The sequence below is a fragment of the Podarcis raffonei genome, chromosome 7 (genome assembly GCF_027172205.1).
Source record: "Podarcis raffonei isolate rPodRaf1 chromosome 7, rPodRaf1.pri, whole genome shotgun sequence".
Taxonomy (NCBI): domain Eukaryota; kingdom Metazoa; phylum Chordata; class Lepidosauria; order Squamata; family Lacertidae; genus Podarcis; species Podarcis raffonei.
The window spans coordinates 728,860-745,786 of NC_070608.1; the positions used below are offsets into that span (position 1 = coordinate 728,860).

The window sequence follows — 16,927 nt, forward strand, 5'->3', positions numbered from 1 at the left end:
CTGCAGAACATTCAACGATGGAGGCCTGGGCAAGGGGGCGAAAAGGGAGCCAGCGATCAACCACACATTCGCCCCATAAGACGCACAGACATTTCCCCTTACTTTTTAGGAGGAAAGAAGTGCGTCTTATGGGGTGAAAAATACGGTATATATAATTTACATTTCAACTGAAATTAAGAACCCATTGCCTATCTAGCCACAGTGCTTGAAGCGCATGCTAAGTGATTTCAAAGCTGGGCTCTGACCATAGCTGTCAACCGCCCCTTATTTGGCGGGACAGTCCCTTATCCCAGTGCTGTGTCCCACTGCTGTCCCTTATTGATGATGTCCCTTAAATTTCCCGGGTTTCAAAGGAAGCAGCTCCTCTCCCTCCCTCCCTGCCAGCCAGGGAGGAGGGAGGCTCCAACTGTGTTGCTTGGCTGTGTTGCTCACCCAATAAGGAGTCTAAGAACGACTGGGGGGGGTGGAGCTTGCATGCCTTGTGCCAATCAAATCAGCCACCTTGCCTGGGGACTCGCCTTTGCTCAGTGCTTCCCAGCAGAGAGGTGACAGTGGTTTTCCTTGCTGCATCCCCTTTGCCGGGTTGCTGCGCTGTGGGAACCACTGCTGGGGGCTTCGTTTGGCTGCTGACTGGGCTTTCTGCCTTTGGCTCGGAGGGGCTCAGAAGTTGAACATACCTGTGCCAGGAAAACCCCTTATTTTGGCTGCTGATCCCTTATTTCCGAGGCTGCTGGTCCCTTATTTTCAAATCTGTAAGTTGACAGCTATGGCTCTGACTCACATGTTGTCGTCCTTGTTCCAGCAGAAGAGACGCTCCACCATGGAGACAGAGAGCAAGATGTCCTCTCCGGAAAGCTACCAAGAGGTGAGGAGGCTCCCAGAGGAATCTCGTGAAGCCAGCCCAGGTTGGGTGCCTGGAGGGGCGGTGTTCCTTCTAGGCAGCTCTTGCAGCTTTCACCAGCCACCTGTCCAAAACCTCTGGGGGATGCCAGGTTGGCCAAAGGCTAACCCTCCAACCACCCCTCCAAAGCCCCTTGGTATATCTTCTCTGTCTGACCCAGGAGTGGAGCGGCTCTAGCGTGGACCAGGAGAGGCGGCTGGAGGGGAAATATTCCCCCGAGAGCTACAAAGAGGTAAGGTCTGCCGAAGAGTCCTGCAAAACCAGGCAGGGTGGCACCTGAGAGTAAGGGGCTGTCCCTGTGCCAGGTAAGGAGGGGCCTCTTCTTGCTCTGTGATTCTTGCGTTGCAGGGGGTTGGACTAGATGACCCCTGGGACCCTTCCAACTTCACATTTCTATGAATCACATTTCGGCTTCCATGAGACCAGATCTTTTTAATTTTATTCTTTATTCTGGGTGGCTTGCAGGAGAGAGAGAGAGAGAGAGAGAGAGAGAGAGAGAGAGAGAGGGAATGCTCAATCCAGTGCCGGGTGGTTCCCATGGAGACTGGTGGGGCAGAAGGCAGCGAGCCCCACAGCAGGTGCCCCCAGAGCCAATGACCAGCCCGTCCTCCCCTCCCCTGCTGGGAACACTGAGACTAAGGAGAAGGACTCTTGACAGCCAAGGCCACCCCCCCCCCCAGGAAGGAGGGCAGCTAGGCAGGTGGGGGTCGTTTGGGGACGGTGCCCCCCCATCAGCCTCCACTGAACCACAGTGCATATTGGACAAAAGACGTGAATCCAAATATCCTAAAAAGACAGGCTGGAACATCTAATCCTTTCCCCTGGCCGCCCACGACAGCTGGTAGCCCCCATACTGCAACTATTGAACTGCAAAGTGAGGCTCTCCTTGGCGTCTTCATTCCAGGCGGGGAAAGACCTGGGCAAGAAGGCGAGGGCGGAGAGGAGATCCCTTGCGAAGGAGAAGAGGGCGAGGAAGGAGGAGAGTCCGCAGGTACGGGAAGACTCCCCTTGAGCTCACCCCCCAAAATGCCCCTTCTTGTCTAACTAAAGGTACCCGCTATAAACATTCCCTCTAAGAGTGAACTTGGATGGTTGAGTATCTGTCATTTTTTTTAAAAAAAAATTTTAAATAAAATATTGAGTTTTAGATAATATTATACATCCAAAACAAAACCATTTCAAACATTAAAGTACAAGGTTCTTTCAAACCTTCAGACCGCCTCCTCTCCCTCCATGGGTTCCATATATAAATTTAGGTTTATTGCATCTTTTACTGAAACCAGGAAGATCAAGTATTTTCTAAAGATTGGAGGAAATTTGTAATTTATTTAAAAGACCACTGTAAACAGTTAAAATCTTTGGCAGGGTTGTAATGACACTTGTAATGTTCAATTATTTATGGTAATAATGGTTTTGTAATAGATGGATAAGGGTAAGAGTATCTGCCATTTTTAATGAGGGGGCCGATGCTAGCGTTGGTGTGCTTTGAATAGATTTTATAGAGAGAGAGTTTTAATGTTATTAATGTTGAATTGTTTTTAGTGGTTGTTTTTCTACGTAGGCCACCTTCTATTATATATACATAACAGAAATAATAAATGAAAGGGGATCTTCCATATATAAGACAGAGTGAGGCCTGGAGAAGACTTGCAAGCCTCCTGGTCTAAGTTATCTGAAACCCTGAACTTATACCCCACCCATCTGGCTAGGTTTCCCCAGCCACTCTGGGCAGCTTCCAACAGGAGATTAAAAATACATTAAAACATCAGTCATTAAAAACTTTCCTCAACAGGGCTGCCTTCAAATGTCTTCTAAACATCAGATAGTTGTTTATTTCTTTGACATCTGGTGGGAGGGCGTTCCACAGGGCAGGTGCCACCACCGAGAAGGCCCTCTGCCTGGTTCCCTGTAACTGGAGATATCCTGCCATGTTTTTTCCATGTGCCAGAAACATTTGCCCAATTGGACTGTGACTGGTGCGTTTTCCTCTGACTTAGGAGCCAGAGGGTGGTGCCGTCACGGACGATGCAGGGCAGCCAGAGACGGAGGAGTCAGGAAGCCTGGAGGTGAGGCCACCAGTTCAGAAAGTATAATAGATTGGCAATCACTCATGCTAGAGTACTTTCAATTAGCAAAGCTGACCGGAAAAGCCAGAGGAGCCCCAAATCCAAAAATATTCAGAGAATGGAGACTACTCAAAGAATATATAAGATTATATTGTAATAATGACATCCTAGCAGAACTGCATGATACTTGTATATAATAAACAAATGGAATAAATATACCAGATGAATATACAGGAAAAGTTATAAAACAAACTGTGCGATAAAATTGACAATAGAAAAAGTACAACGAGAATGATTGGAAGTCTCTTTCAGAAGACTTTATTAGAAAAGACAGGATGTTATAATGAATATTCATTTTTTATTGTTAACTCTTTTTTGCTTTTTATTTTTATTTTCTTTATTTTTTTCTATTATATTTTTGTGTTTAATTTTGATGTAACTGTCTGTAATACATATATAAGATGATATTTTAAATCAATAAAGATGAATTAATAATAAAAAAGGAGGTGAGGCCACCAGTTCAGAAAGCCCCTTGCTGGTGGAGTGGAAAGGGGAGATTCCCCTCGCCCCCAGACTCAGGTTCCCCCCACCTGCTTCTTCCTCCTCCCGTGCCAGAGCCTGCCGGCCCAAGCTGGGCTCAGGACACAGCAGCCCGGAGACTGGACACTTATTGAGAGGAAGCCCAAGTGCCCCGCTGCTTCCTGTCCAGGCCCAGCTTTGCCCCACGCTAAGCCCCCCGCTGCCCCCTGGGGCGAGGGAAGTGGCCGCGCCAGGGACGCTCAGGGCTGCTCTCCTCTTGCAGGCGGAGGCGGATCAGTTTTGGATGCAGCCCTTCCGCCCCATCGACGCCATCCATTACTTCGTGGAAAAGCAGCTGGAGAAGGAGCTGGAGGAGATGAAGCAGCTGGTCTCTTCTTCGCTGATCTCGCCCAAGGACACCGTCATGGCCCTGCCTCCCATTAAGAAGTAAGAGGGGCTGTCACACAGGACACTTGAGGAAGCCCAGGCAAATGCATGGCTTTTCTGGGTGCTGCTGTTGCTGCTGCCTCCCCCCCCAAAAGAATATTGACCGCACAATGGCTACTCGCTAGATCTGCCACACTGAGAATTCGCACCCGGGCTCCACGAGGCAGATCAGTTCCCCCAGGTTTGGCAGAATGATTCTGTCTGTCCTCCCCACAGATTTCTGGGGGCAGTGAAGGGCTGGGGGTCCTGTGTGGCCCTCCAGAGGTTGATGGACTCCAGCTTCCCCAACCACCAGGGCTAAAATCAGGGATGGTGATGGGAGTTGGAGCCCCAGAGCAAGACCCAAGTGGGGGGGGGGGCACAGGCTTTCGGTGGCTGCGGTAGAGTATAGAAGGATCCAACGACTCTGGAACTTGGGGGGGGGGGGTTTCTCTCTCTACAACGCTGCCCCCAGTCTAGGCCGGTGTGATGGCCTGGGACTCGGGCTCGGAACCAGATCCTTTGCCTCAGGGGCATCGGAACCAAGTCTGGGGCCTGATCCTGAAGAATCCCAGTCTAGGTTCCCCTGCAACAAGCACCACCTGGGCCGAGTCAGGGGCCTGATCCTGCCCTGGCTCCAGATGCGGGGATTCCCTCGTTGCCTCCAGCTGGGCCATCACTTACAGCTGCTCCACTCCCGGTTGGGTCAGGGGAGGCTGAGGCGGCCCCTGGGTCTAGTCACCCACCGACGTCTCCCGAGCTGCAGAGACTGAGGTCTGAGAGAAGGAGAGACCTGAGTACTCGCAGGAGGGAGTGCTCGCCTTCGGGCGAGACAGGGAGGTGAGTCGCCGGGGGATCAGGACCGGCCGCTACCCCAACAGAGATAAAAGGCTGTTGGACCCTGCCCCAGGTTGTGGGAGCAACATTGCTGTTTGCTAGAACCTGCCTGTGATCCTGTACCTGTCCTTGCCTGGTTTCCTGCCTCGTGTCCTGCCTTGGCCCTGTCGGACTGACTCCTCCCTTGGATTTGGGACTGGACCAGGACCACGTTACTCGGGTTAACCCCCAGGCCCAGCACAGCCAGGCTCACGGCTGCTTCTCCCATATGTGGTGCAGGGGGTGAGCCCGGCCTCACCTGCGCATGCTCCCCGCACAACGGATCACAGGCTGTGCGTGGGGGCAAGTGCCATTTCCTGCTGCTCTTGGTAAACCTGTGCCCTTCTTGTGACAGAAAGCGTGCCATCCTGCGGCTCGGAGAAACCAACGCCATGTTGAGGAAGAGAATACCCGAGCGTAAGTAGCTGCGGTGGCCGGGGGAGGGGGGTCTTCACCCCACTGCCTGGCCCTGTGGCTTGCATCTGCTTGCCCCCAAACAGACATGACTGGGCCTGGATGGCACTGGGGGGAAATGCTCTGCCACCCCCCACCCAGACCCTGCCCATCCTTCCTCCTGCAGCAGGAGAAACTAACTAGTTCTTCAGTTTGACCCCAGATTGCTTTCTGTGACTACAATTGATGTGTGTGGCTTGAAAAGATTTCAGTCTTTGCTTGTTAGGATGTTTATACTCTGCTGGCAAATCAAGGGCCAGGTTTAGCCTCCGGCAGAGAAGGAGATGAACAGACACGTCTTTGTATGACCCAGCTGCTGGCACCATCTTGCCAGTTTTGGCGCTTGCACTTAGATGCCCAGGCTTTTTTAAAACAACTGGCCGCGATTCAGGGCCTTCATAATCCCAGAGACAGCTCAGGAGACTTTTCTGTGGCAGCTCTGCACACACCTGGCAGTTTAATCCTACAATCCCTCCTAGATGACTAGCCTTGGGCAAGAGGCGTGTCCTGTGTATTCTGGGGTGTCACTGGCTGGAGAGCATTCCAGGGGGGGGCTATTTCTACCCAGAAGAGATTTATCCCACTCACCGTGAGCGAGCCAATATTCCTGTCTGCACAAAGCAGGAAGGTGAAGATTTTCATAGAATGGAGGTAAATATTGTGACTATTGTTGCACACCACCCCAATCTCTGGGCGGCATGAAATTCCAGGTGTTCCAGGTACTTTTCCAGGGTTTGTTTCCTCTGGAATGTGGGGCAGCAGAGACTGCGGTGGCTTTAGGATCTCTTGCTTATGTGTACACCACCTGAGCCTGCCATGGAGGAGTTCACAGCATTAACACCCCAAGAGGGTCTTGCTTTTCCCATAGACACAACTGAAATCAGGCAGAGCTCTGACTCGCAGCTGCTCAACCTGCAGCCTGCCAGCTTCCAACTTGAAAAAGCAACTTGCAATTCTGGCCTTTGTCAAAGGGGGGGGGGCACCCATTTGGTTTCTGGCCCACAGCCACTTCCTTTGTTACCTTAATGGCCCACAGGGAGAGGGCCATTACCTCACTAGGAAGCTAGCCTGGCTATTCCAGGAACTGAAACTGGATCCAGGCATTAGAAGGGGATCAGCCCATAACACTATCATCACCTGCTAATCCAAGCAAGCCACAGGGATGCTGGTCCAGGTTTTTGGATGAGGGGCTCCTCTCCATTTGGGGTGCTCCTAGGACCTTGGAGCAACGTTGGCCAGGAGTGCCTGAGCACAGCTGTGGTTTGTGCACCTGATGCAGCTTGTCCTGCAGAAGGCAGAGCTGTCCAGAGTTGCACCTGCCGTCATCATCACATCTAGGCTGGGATGGCGCATGGTCCTGCTTCTGAACATGTTTAGCATCTCAGAACGCTGTGACCAGGCTCCTCTTGGGAGCTCAAGACGTGGGTTATTTTATTCCGCCGTTCTTCTGTCTACATTAGCTGCTAGTTCATATCCAAGCACAATTCAAAGCGCTGGCTAGATTGACGTTAGAATTTTATGGCTACTCTGCTCCTTTAGCTTCTTTGATCCACTTGAATTGTTTTTTTATTGGATGTACACAATTTCTTACATTTTTATGAGCTGCTTTGTAGGTCTTAGGGACGCGGGTGGCGCTGTGGGTTAAACCACAGAGCCTAGGACTTGCCGATCAGAAGGTTGGCAGTTTGAATCAGCTCCCGTTGCTCGGTCCCTGCTCCTGCCCACCTAGCAGTTCGAAAGCACGTCAAAGTGCAAGTAGATAAATTGGTACCACTCCGACGGGAAGGTAAACGGCGTTTCCGTGCGCTGATCTGGTTTCGCCAGAAGCAGCTTAGTCCTGCTGGCCACATGACCTGGAAGCTGTACGCCGGCTCCCTCGGCCAATAAAGCGAGATGAGCGCCGCAACCCCAGAGTCAGGGGTCCCTTTACCTTTGTAGGTCTTTTAAAAAAAAGCAGTTATATAAATATTTAAATAAAAAAGATGCCAGTGCATTGAGCTGTTGTTGAAAGCAGAAGTACAGTGGCTGGTTGAAAAACGTACAGCCGAGTTGTTTCCCAGCTGATCTCTGCTGGATTAGAGTCGGGGGCGAGGAAGAAAAGGGGGTCCAGGGGCTTCTCCCACGCCCAACGGCCTTCCTCTTCCTCTTTGTTGTCTCCCTCAAACCCAGGCTTCTACTGCCCGTACATCTTCCCGCGCTACCTCATGAAGGGCTTTGCGCCCTTTGTGAAACTTCCCTTGCCGAGAATCAACTTGGACCCCTTCCCACCCATTCTGGCGAGGCCGGCATCACCAAAGTCTTTCACCGCCATGCAGCAGTTGGTGCGGAAGTATTTCATCCCCAAGTTTTCGTACGCCGACAACTACCCCTGAAGGCTTCAGGAGATGCCTGAAGTTCCATCCGAGAGGTGAAATTCCTTCTGGCTGGCAATGGCTGGAGGGCTGGCCAGCGCCACGTCTCATGGTGCCCCAGCCAGGCAGATGGCAGCGATGGGAGGCTGCCCGCCTGCCTGCCACAGATGCATCCAGACAAAATGAAAAGTCAATAAAAGCAAACTTATGCCCAAGGTCACCCAAAACCTCTCTGTCTGGTCATGCTTTTGTAGTTTCCTAATCATTTTCAAATTGCAATGGGCAGCTGCCACCCTGGGTGTTGCCCAGCTTAGGAATCATGCATGGTTCTGTTATCAGGAAGGATTGTTTGTTAAGCGGCGGCACTCCTGGCGATCCAGGGAGGTGGCGTTTTCCAGCACACTTGAACTTTTGCATAATGTGCAGGACGCAGAAGGGTCCAGCTCCCCCCTACGTAACTTGTGCAAGGCAGCGGTGCCAGAAAACTGCACTCAGCAGCAGCCAAGGCTAAGCAAAGTCCACTGCCACGGACTGCCTCCGAAACAACTGCAAAACTTTGCCGGGAGTGAGGAGAAAGGCAGCCACACAGCTGGATTCTCCGCGGTGCCAGGCAAGTCAGAAACAAGCCGAGCCAATGAGCCGATTCTGGCATTGCAGGGGGTTGGACTAGATGCCCCGAGGATCCCTTCAAACTCTGCAAGGCTGATTTGCTGGGGATATGAGCTGGTTTGAACCCGGAGCCTCCTGGGCGGGCTGCCTGCCTCCAAGTGGCTCTGGGGGTGGAGGAAAGCCTCCCTTTCCCTGCCTCAGCTCTGTAGGGCAATGCCAGGGAAAGCCCTTCGTGGGCACAGCTCTCTTGGGAGAAGGGGCATCTGGAAGGGAATGTGGGTCGCAAGAAGGGGCAGCAGCACCATAGATGGTCCTCGGACCATCAGCACAAAAGAGTCCACGAGAAAAGTATCCTTGCAGAGGACTTTCTGCTTTTATTCTTAAAAGTCTTTCTGCAAAAGCGACTGACCAACTGCACACACCTCAACATACCAGCTTTCACCAACCAACCCAACATTTCCCACTCTCTATACACAACCCGGCGCAGGCCGCTGACTCATGCTGACCCAGCTTTATTCGCATTAAAGAAACAGCGGCCAATTTTCAGCCGTGACACAACCTTCCCTTTTTTTGCGGGAAACTCCCTTATTCCAGCGCCGTTTCCGCTGCTTCCCCGGACTGTTAGCTATCCCGTAGGCTGTCCCCGGGAGGCTGACGATCCCTTATTTTCAAATCTGAAAGTGGACAGCTATGAGCAGCACACGCCACCATTTGCAGGGGGGGGGAGCTCGCAGTGGTGTGTCTATGGGGGGCATGGCCCCCTTCCCCCCTTTTTTTGCCCCGGGTGGAGCCTCGGGGGGGGCGCCATTGAGGCTGCCTGCCTGTGTGTGCCAAACTGGGTCTCTGACTCGGGTCCAGCAGAGCCGGAGGCGCCCTCTTCCCCTCGCCCTGAAGCCCTTCCGACGTGCAGAGTGCCAGGTCGCGTGTCGGGCTCAGCCGCCTCGGGGTCCGCTCCTGCCCCTCCGCCGAGCCCCCCTCGCGGGGCTGGAACGAGGAGGGGAGAGCCGCGCCCCCCCCCGGGCTCCGTGCACGTGGGAGCGGGTGGACACGTGTTGGCGCCGCGGGAGAGTTCCGCGCAGGCGCAGGAGCGCGGCTTTCGCTTTCGCTTCCGGCTCTCCTCGGGCCGCGCCTTGGGGGCGGGGCTTGGGCGCGGGCGAGAGCCAATGGGGGCGCGGGAGGCGGGCGGGGCGGGGCCGGGGCTGCCGGGCGCCAAAGCGGGAGGCGCGAAGAAGAGCGCGGAGGCTCCGGCCGGCAGGTGAGCCCGGCGAGGGGCGGCCAGGGGCGGCAGGGGCGGCCGGGGCTTCCCGGGCCGGCCGAGCTCGGCAGGAGGGGGAGGAGGGTCGGCTCGCCCGCCCGCCCGCCGAGCAGCCCTTGCGCCCATTTCATGGCTGAGCAACTGAGGCTGGAGGACTGGCCGGGGAGCGGGACTCCTCCGCCTGCCGAGGAGATAGAAGAAAGACAATTCTAGCAAGCGGGGGGGGGGGGGACCTAAATTATTTAAATGGGTATTTGGATTATTGGTATTAGTAATTGTATCCTAATTTGGCATGGTTACAATGGGGCCATCATTGGGTTGCAATTCAAAACGGATGAAAATGAATATTATTATTTGCAGGGCTCCTGGTCAGCGTGGTGTAGTGGTTAGAGCGGTAGCCTCGTAATCTGGTGAACTGGGTTCATGTCTCCACTCCTCCACCTGCAGCTGCTGGGTGACCTTGGGCCAGTCACACTTCTCTGAAGTCTCTCAGCCCCACTCACCTTGTGGGAGAGGAAGGGAGAATGTGAGCCGCTTTGAGACCCCTTCAGCCGCAGGGGGGCCCAAACTTTTTTCCAAAGAGGGCCAGAGTTGATGAAGTGAACACGCTTGAGGGCCGACCAAAGTTGCTGAGCTCTCCTTAGGATTGAAGTTTTGCGCTTTCTTTAGGATTTAAACCCAGAGTTGTTGAGTTTTTTTAGGGCTGAAGTTGTTGAGCTTACAATTTTACCCCAAAGTTGTTCAGCTATTTTTGGGATTGAGGTTTTTGAACTTTTTTTAGGATTCAAACCCAAAGTTGTTGAGTTTTACTTACAATTTTACCCCAAAAGTTGTTGAGTTTTGTTTTGTTTTTTAAGGATTTTACCCCAGGACGTAGTATACTCCCACGGGGGCTGGATTAAATCAACTGGTGGGTTGGATTCATAGCTGTCAACTTTCCCCTTCCTCGCAAGAAAAGGGAAAAGTTGACAGCTATGGTTGGCTTTGGATATGCCTGTCTTAAGGGGAGTGAAAGGCGGGATATCAAGCCCAACCTCCTCCTGTTCTTCTTCTTCTCCTCCTCCTCCTCCTCCTCTTCCTCTTCCTCTTCCTCTCGGTCCCTCTGCTGCTTCTCCTTGCAATTGTGCTGCTTTCCAAGTGATGTTTCAGGTCTGGCCTTCTGAGCTCCCTGGCCGGCCTGATGGGGGCAGAGAGGACAGGCTGGAAAGGGGGGCAGAGAACCTTCCTGTTCCAGATATTCCAAAAAATATCCCTTGCCGCTGGTTTGGAAGCAGACCTTCCCTTTTGGATCTCAGCCCTCGCCTCCTCGTTTCCCAGAGGGGGTTGGCTGAGCCCCTTCTTGCGAGCACCAGGAGGGCAGGAGTGAAACCTCCCTGGGTCCTCTTTGGCAACTCTTTGCTGGCGGAAGGGACCCCCTTTGCTCAGAGGGAAGCAGAGGAAGAGGGAGGTTGCATTCTCACGAAGGAGAAGGACTAAGCTGCCCTCATCTTACCACCATATCCCAGAGCCGTGAGTCTGCTTTCCGAGTCCTGCAGGACTCTTCATCTGGTACCATAATAATAATAATAATAATAATAATAATAATTAATAATAATAATTTATTATTTATACCCTGCCCATCTGGCTGGGCTTCCCCAGCCACTCTGGGCAGCTTCCCAAAAAATATTAAAATACCGTAAAACATCAAACATTAAAAGCTTCCCTAAACAGGGCTGCCTTCAGATGTCTTCCATTCCACCCTGTGGAAAACCTTTTCCTGCTTATGAATTGGAATTGAATTACTTTATTGTCACTTGTACAACTTGTACACAGTGAGATTACAGGAGCACCCCCCACTCAGCTCTCTTAGTCTTAATTCCCCTCGTTTACTGACGCACACCCACCAAACCCAAAAGTCCGTTGCCCTGTTGTTATCTTTTCATTCAGCAGCCTAACAGCCCAGGATAGAAGCTGTTCTTTACCCTGTTGGAGCGACTAATCCTGCTTCTATATCTTCTGCCTGAGGACAGGAGATCAAGAAAGTGCCGGCCAGGGTGTGAATCATCATTCATTATGCTGGTGAATTAGGAAATATTCTCCTGTAACAGTTAATGTGATTAACGTTACACCATTGAGTTGGATTTGTGGCGCTGCAGAAGGGTTGTTTTGTGCTTGTTGGTGCAGCACTTTGGTGTTTTGGATGTTGAGTGAGAGGCCAAGCTTTTCGTAAGCTTCTGCGAAGAAATTTAGGATGGTTTGGAGGTCATCCTCTGAGCGTGCGCACACTACGTTGTCATCAGCATACTGAAGCTCTAGGACGGAAGTTATGGTAATCTTACTCTTTGCTTTCCGCCTGCTCAGATTGAAGAGCTTTCCATCTGTTTGATATATTATTTCTACTCTGGTGGGGAGTTTCCCTTCAACAAAGTGTAGGATCATGGCCAAGAAAATAATGAATAGAGTTGTGGCGATAAGGCAACACAGTTTAATACCTGATCCCACTGTGAATGGTTCACTTTGAGAGCCATTGTTATTTGTGATTGTTGCTGTCATATTAGCATGGAGGAGCCGAATGATGTTCACAAATTTATCTGGGCAGTCAATTTTCAGAAGGACAGTCCACAGGGCATTACGATTTACAGTGTCGAAAGCCTTAGTCAGGTTGATAAACGCCAGACAGCGGTTGGTTTTGCTCTCTGCATTTTTCTTGAAGCTGTTGAGCGGTGAAAATCATGTCCACTGTCCCCCTAGAAGACCAAAAGCCATTTTGGGATTCAGGAAGGGTCACCTTGGATATTGAGACAGTTTGCTAAGATCCTTGCAAGAATTTTGCTGGATGCCTCAGTAGTTTCCGCATTCAGTTCTGTCACCTTTTTAAAAGAGATTGGTAATTTTGGCATCCCCTCATCCTGCTTTGTGGAGGGTAAGCTAGATGACCCTTGGGGATCCCTTCCAGCACTGTGATTCTGTGAAGGAGGGGCAGACTCTCCTTTCATCCTCCCTTGGCCCCTCAGGAGAGTGAAAAGCAGGCTAGAAAAACCTTGCATATTTCTTTTCTTTTAAAAAATAGAATTAATTAATGTACAAGAAATAAAAAGAATACTGTTGAATAAAATAACTCCCTTTTCTTCTCGATACTTTCAGTTTTTGTTTTTATTTAAATTATGAGGTATGAATCATGGCTGCCTTCGCTTTGGCGCCTGGGTAGAAGGTTCTGCTCCAAGATCCAGTCAGTCCCTCCTGCATTTAATTATTTACTGTGACACATTACAAAAATATTTTCTTTGTGCAGATCTCTGCTTCCCAATCTATTCTTCCTACGCAGGCCAGGATTTTGTCGGCATCTCACCTGCGCCACCTCCCAGCTTCCAGGGGAAACATCAGGGTGTTTTTTGTTAAGTGTGTACTATAACTAAACTATGAATTCCGGTTGGGTAGCCGCCTGTTTGGGGCTTGACGATGTGCTCCTGGATCAATGCTGTCCTCTGTAGTTGAGAGTCCTTTTCCCACTCTTTTTGGTTTGCCAGCTATGAGCCATTTTGGACAGAGATGACTCAGCCACTATTCTCCATGCTCAGGACGCTTCCAGATTGGATTGCTGCAATGCACTCTTTGTGGGTCAGCCCTTGGTGACGTGACTCAGAAACTTGAGCTGGTCTAGAAGGCCAACTTGCTAGCTTGGGTTTCCGTCAGGTCTCACATAACCCCTGTTTTAAAACAACTGCATTGCTTGATGGTGAGTTTGCGGTAGCCCAATGCAAAAATCCTGAGAATAGATGTTGATCTGTTCTTTGTAACCACGTTTTTGCGCCCCTGCGGCCCCACGCAACAGTGGATGCGTGATTTTTTTGGTGTAGGCTGTAGCCATGGACATGCTGTGTGATTTGACGGTGAATTTGGGGTGACCCAATGCAAAAATCTTGAGGATCCACGGGCTTTTACCTCCCCACTCCTAGGCAGCCTCCTTTATCTCTAGTATCCATTATCTCCCTCCTGATCGCTTGCCGATCAGCTGCTTCCTTTCAACACTCCCTTCCCTCTTGTTTGCCTCGGTGTCTTTTCCTCAGCTGGAGCAGTTTTTGGCTCCTCCTTTTCTTCTAATTTCTCTCCTTATTGCTTTAGTCTTCCTGTCTCCTCTCCTTGCAAGCTCGCTGTCTTTTCCTCCCCCCTCCCAGGCAGCCTCCTTTATCTCTAGTGTCCCTTATCTCGCTCCCCGATTGCAAACGATCAGCGGCTTTGTTTCAACACCCACTTCCCTCTTTCAAAAAAAAAAAAAGCATCATCTGCTTTTGTCCCCTGGGCAATTCGGCTCCAGGGACCACGAATTCGCTCCATAAGACGCACAAACAGTTCCCCTTACTTTTTAGGAGGAAAAAAGTGTGTCTTATGGAGTGAAAAATACGGTACTCTTTAAGTAAAAGCATGAAGGGGGGGGGGTATCACAGGCGTCTGCTCCTGGAGGACAAACTTGGCTTCTCTTCTCCAAGCTGGGAAACGGGATTTGTAAAGATGGGCTTGGTCTGGTTATCCTCATGCTGTTATACAACTCTGTGGCGCGTAGATCTCCATTCTCTGGGGAGTTAATGGTTGCTTCTCCTTTCGGGAGTGGGTGACGGACTCCATTTTTGCACAGAGGGCAAGAATTTGCCCTGCTTCCCCTTTGCTCATTTCCCAGTTCCCGGTCTCGATGTTTGGGTCTTTTGCTTTCTGTTAACATAAACCTTGGCTGCTTTCTCCCAGCACCTGCCCTCCTGCAAGCTGGTTGCTGAGCAAGCAGGACTCTCCTGAAATGCCAGCCCCCTGCCAGCCCTGCCGGGAGAGACGGAGACCCTGTCACCTGCGCAGGATCGGCCGCCAAGCTGCAGCCCCGGACCATGCTGACTTCATCCAGTAAGTATCCTGGGTGGTCCCGGCTGAGGGCTGTGTCCATGGAGGGGCTTTCTCTGTGCCAGACACTGCTGGGGGCTGCTGGGGTTGCCTTGAGGACCTGATGCCTTGCGTTCGGCCTCTTTGCGCTCCTGCTTTGTTCACCTCCACATTCCTCTCTGGCATTTCGCTTGCTCAGGCTGCCAGGCTTTCTGGACCAGCGAGAAGATTTCAGCATTTGATGAAGGGCTGGGAGTGCCAGGCGCAAAATGCATGCGGGGGGGGGGGCATGACGTAATGCAAAAGCGAGAAGGAGCCCAGCAATGGCTGCTTTCCCCCCTTCCCCAACAACTGCAAGCAACTTCATGCTTGTGGGAAAGCGCCAATGTCCTGCTGGTTCTTACTGTGGGGGTCACACAGGAGGGCTGGCCAGTAGGAATCAAGCCTAGTCAGAGGAATTGGCCACTCTCCAGGCACCCGGCTTGAGTTCCTTGTTGACCTCCCCGTCTGCGACTCCCGGCAAGATCAGTCGAGATCTCAATCGGCGATCCTCCTCTAACGTGAGAAGAACACACCACTCCTCCCCTGCCATCCCCAGGGAGGGGAGAGAGACAGACAGAAATGTATTTACATGCCTTTATTTCTGTCTTTCCAGCAGTACAGAGAAACGTTTCTGCACTCTCTTAACACCAACAGCAGAGAGCGAACACTCCTCCCCTGTACTTACAGTACAGGTCAGATGACACTCTGAGCTAACATCCGGTGCTCAGTACAGTGAATAGACTGTTCCTTTGTTCCCACGGAACAGTCCCAAACATCAACATCCTGTTTGGCTTTCCAGCCATCTGGAGCTCGCTGCTGCATTGCTCCTTTTTCGTAACATCCTCCCCCAAAAGAATCAATGCGTGTTGCGGCAAGCAAAGCGTGATCCAGAGAAGAAAACAAACAGTTGTTATACACATAACACTCCCCTGTTGTTACAGTTCCACCCTTGGAACTCCTCGCCACTGGTTTCCCCAGTGTACCTCTCTGGTTGTCTGGCTTCCAAGGAATGAGTGCATCTGCATTACCTTGGCTGGCAACTCTCTGTTGTGTCTTTGTCTCTGACTTAGACACAGCTCCAACCTGTCCTCGGTTGTGTTCAACAGCAACACATGCAACAGCTAAGTTAGCAAACTCTTTTGAGTACCTCTTGGGTGGTACACCCTTTGTAACTCTCTCAGACCTTTGTATGAGGTGCTGATCTTCTCTGCTCACTGGTTTAGCCTCTGGACTCTGTTGAGAACCAGTACCAATGGTAAACAGTGGTTCATCCTTCACCTGTGAAGGTCTATCCATTGTGTGAGATTTCCTCTCAATGACTGTGTCAACTGAGCTCTTTGAGCTATCACTGTCATCACTCTCAGTACCAGTAAAATCATCATCATCATCTGAATTGTCCTCTGTGGGAAATGTATGTACTATCACTCTCTCCTGTTCAGGAGCACTCTCTAGAAATTTTGTGAGAATCACCTGACCAGATTCAGACAAAATTACTCTGTGGAGACCCTTTTCATATCCCACAAAAATGCCTCTGGCATTCTTTACTCCATCTGGAGCTTCTGTCCTCACATGAGACCCAAAAACTTTGAAATGGGCAACAGAAGGTTTTCTATGGAACAGTTTCTCAAAAGGAGAACTTCCCAACTCTTTTGAAACCTTTCTCAACCACGTATAACAATACGACATCAGCGACTCCGCCCAGTACTCATGTGGCAGATGTGAACTAAGCAATTGCTCATTCATCCCCTTTTGCAATTCTTTGTTCACCCGTACACAGACACCCCTGCTCCACGCTTCCGCTGAAACAGCAACCTTGTGTCTTATCCCTTTCTTCTGCAGGAACTCCTTAAAATCCTGTAAAAGAAAAATTTGCTTCTCATCTGTGAAAAGACAATCAATGTTAGCATCATGCATATTTTTAACCTTCTCACAAAACTCCTGAAACCTTTCTAAGGCTTCTTGTGGTTTCTCTAACACATAAATCCAGACAAAATTAGAGAAATGATCCACACACACAAGATAAAATCTTGCATTGCCTCTAGATGGTGCTAGAGGACCAATCACATCAGCATACACCCGCTGAAATGCTCTGTCGACCCTGGTCACCTTCTTGGTGTCCGTTTTGGTCACACCTGCGAGAGAAATCAAGTTAGACTCAGATGAATTACATTCCATGTAATCACTTTGTTCATAAGTCAACAAATACAGTCCATCTTTCTCTCTGGCAGAAAGATACAACTCTCCATCTTTGAAGATCTTGCAGCTCTCAGCATCATAGGACAGTTTCAGTCCTTTCTTTGCAATCTGCGAAACACTCAGCAGATTGAACTTCAATTCAGGAACCAAGTAAACATTGTTTATAGTCAAGTTCAGACTCTCAAGATACACAGTCCCTATCCCGGTCGCTTCCAGCTCCTGACCGTTGGCCTGTTTCACAGCGAAGCTTTGCTTCTTAAACGTTGAAAATAGTTCTCTGTGTGGGGACATATGAACTGTGCAACCCGTGTCGATTACAAACGTGTTCTCAACATCTGGCGTGGTTCCTTTCGACATCAAAGCCTTTGCAGGTTTCACCTTAGACTTG

At 50.8% G+C, this 16,927-nt stretch overlaps 3 protein-coding genes across 5 annotated transcripts in view; 2 read left to right on the forward strand and 1 right to left on the reverse strand.

The window, feature by feature from the left end:
• WDR97 (WD repeat domain 97) overlaps positions 1-7,819 on the forward strand; it is a 35,110-nt gene extending 27,291 nt beyond the window's left edge. For 2 of the 3 annotated variants that reach the window (XM_053395029.1, XM_053395027.1), the window contains 7 exons: positions 803-865; positions 1,062-1,133; positions 1,806-1,892; positions 2,899-2,967; positions 3,770-3,933; positions 5,144-5,205; positions 7,411-7,819. In XM_053395029.1, coding sequence (XP_053251004.1) covers positions 803-865; positions 1,062-1,133; positions 1,806-1,892; positions 2,899-2,967; positions 3,770-3,933; positions 5,144-5,205; positions 7,411-7,613 — 720 coding nt within the window. In that variant the 3' untranslated portion in view covers positions 7,614-7,819. The remainder of the gene's footprint in view (positions 1-802; positions 866-1,061; positions 1,134-1,805; positions 1,893-2,898; positions 2,968-3,769; positions 3,934-5,143; positions 5,206-7,410) is intronic. The other variant, XM_053395028.1, reaches the window with a different exon arrangement.
• LOC128416946 (riboflavin transporter 2-like) overlaps positions 1-16,927 on the reverse strand; it is a 274,487-nt gene that overhangs the window by 3,882 nt on the left and 253,678 nt on the right. The gene's annotated exons all lie outside the window — the stretch shown is intronic.
• NUGGC (nuclear GTPase, germinal center associated) overlaps positions 14,155-16,927 on the forward strand; it is a 40,854-nt gene continuing 38,081 nt past the window's right edge. Inside the window, exon 1 of the mRNA XM_053395665.1 lies at positions 14,155-14,325. Within this exon, the coding sequence (XP_053251640.1) occupies positions 14,225-14,325 (101 nt within the window). The 5' untranslated portion in view covers positions 14,155-14,224. The remainder of the gene's footprint in view (positions 14,326-16,927) is intronic.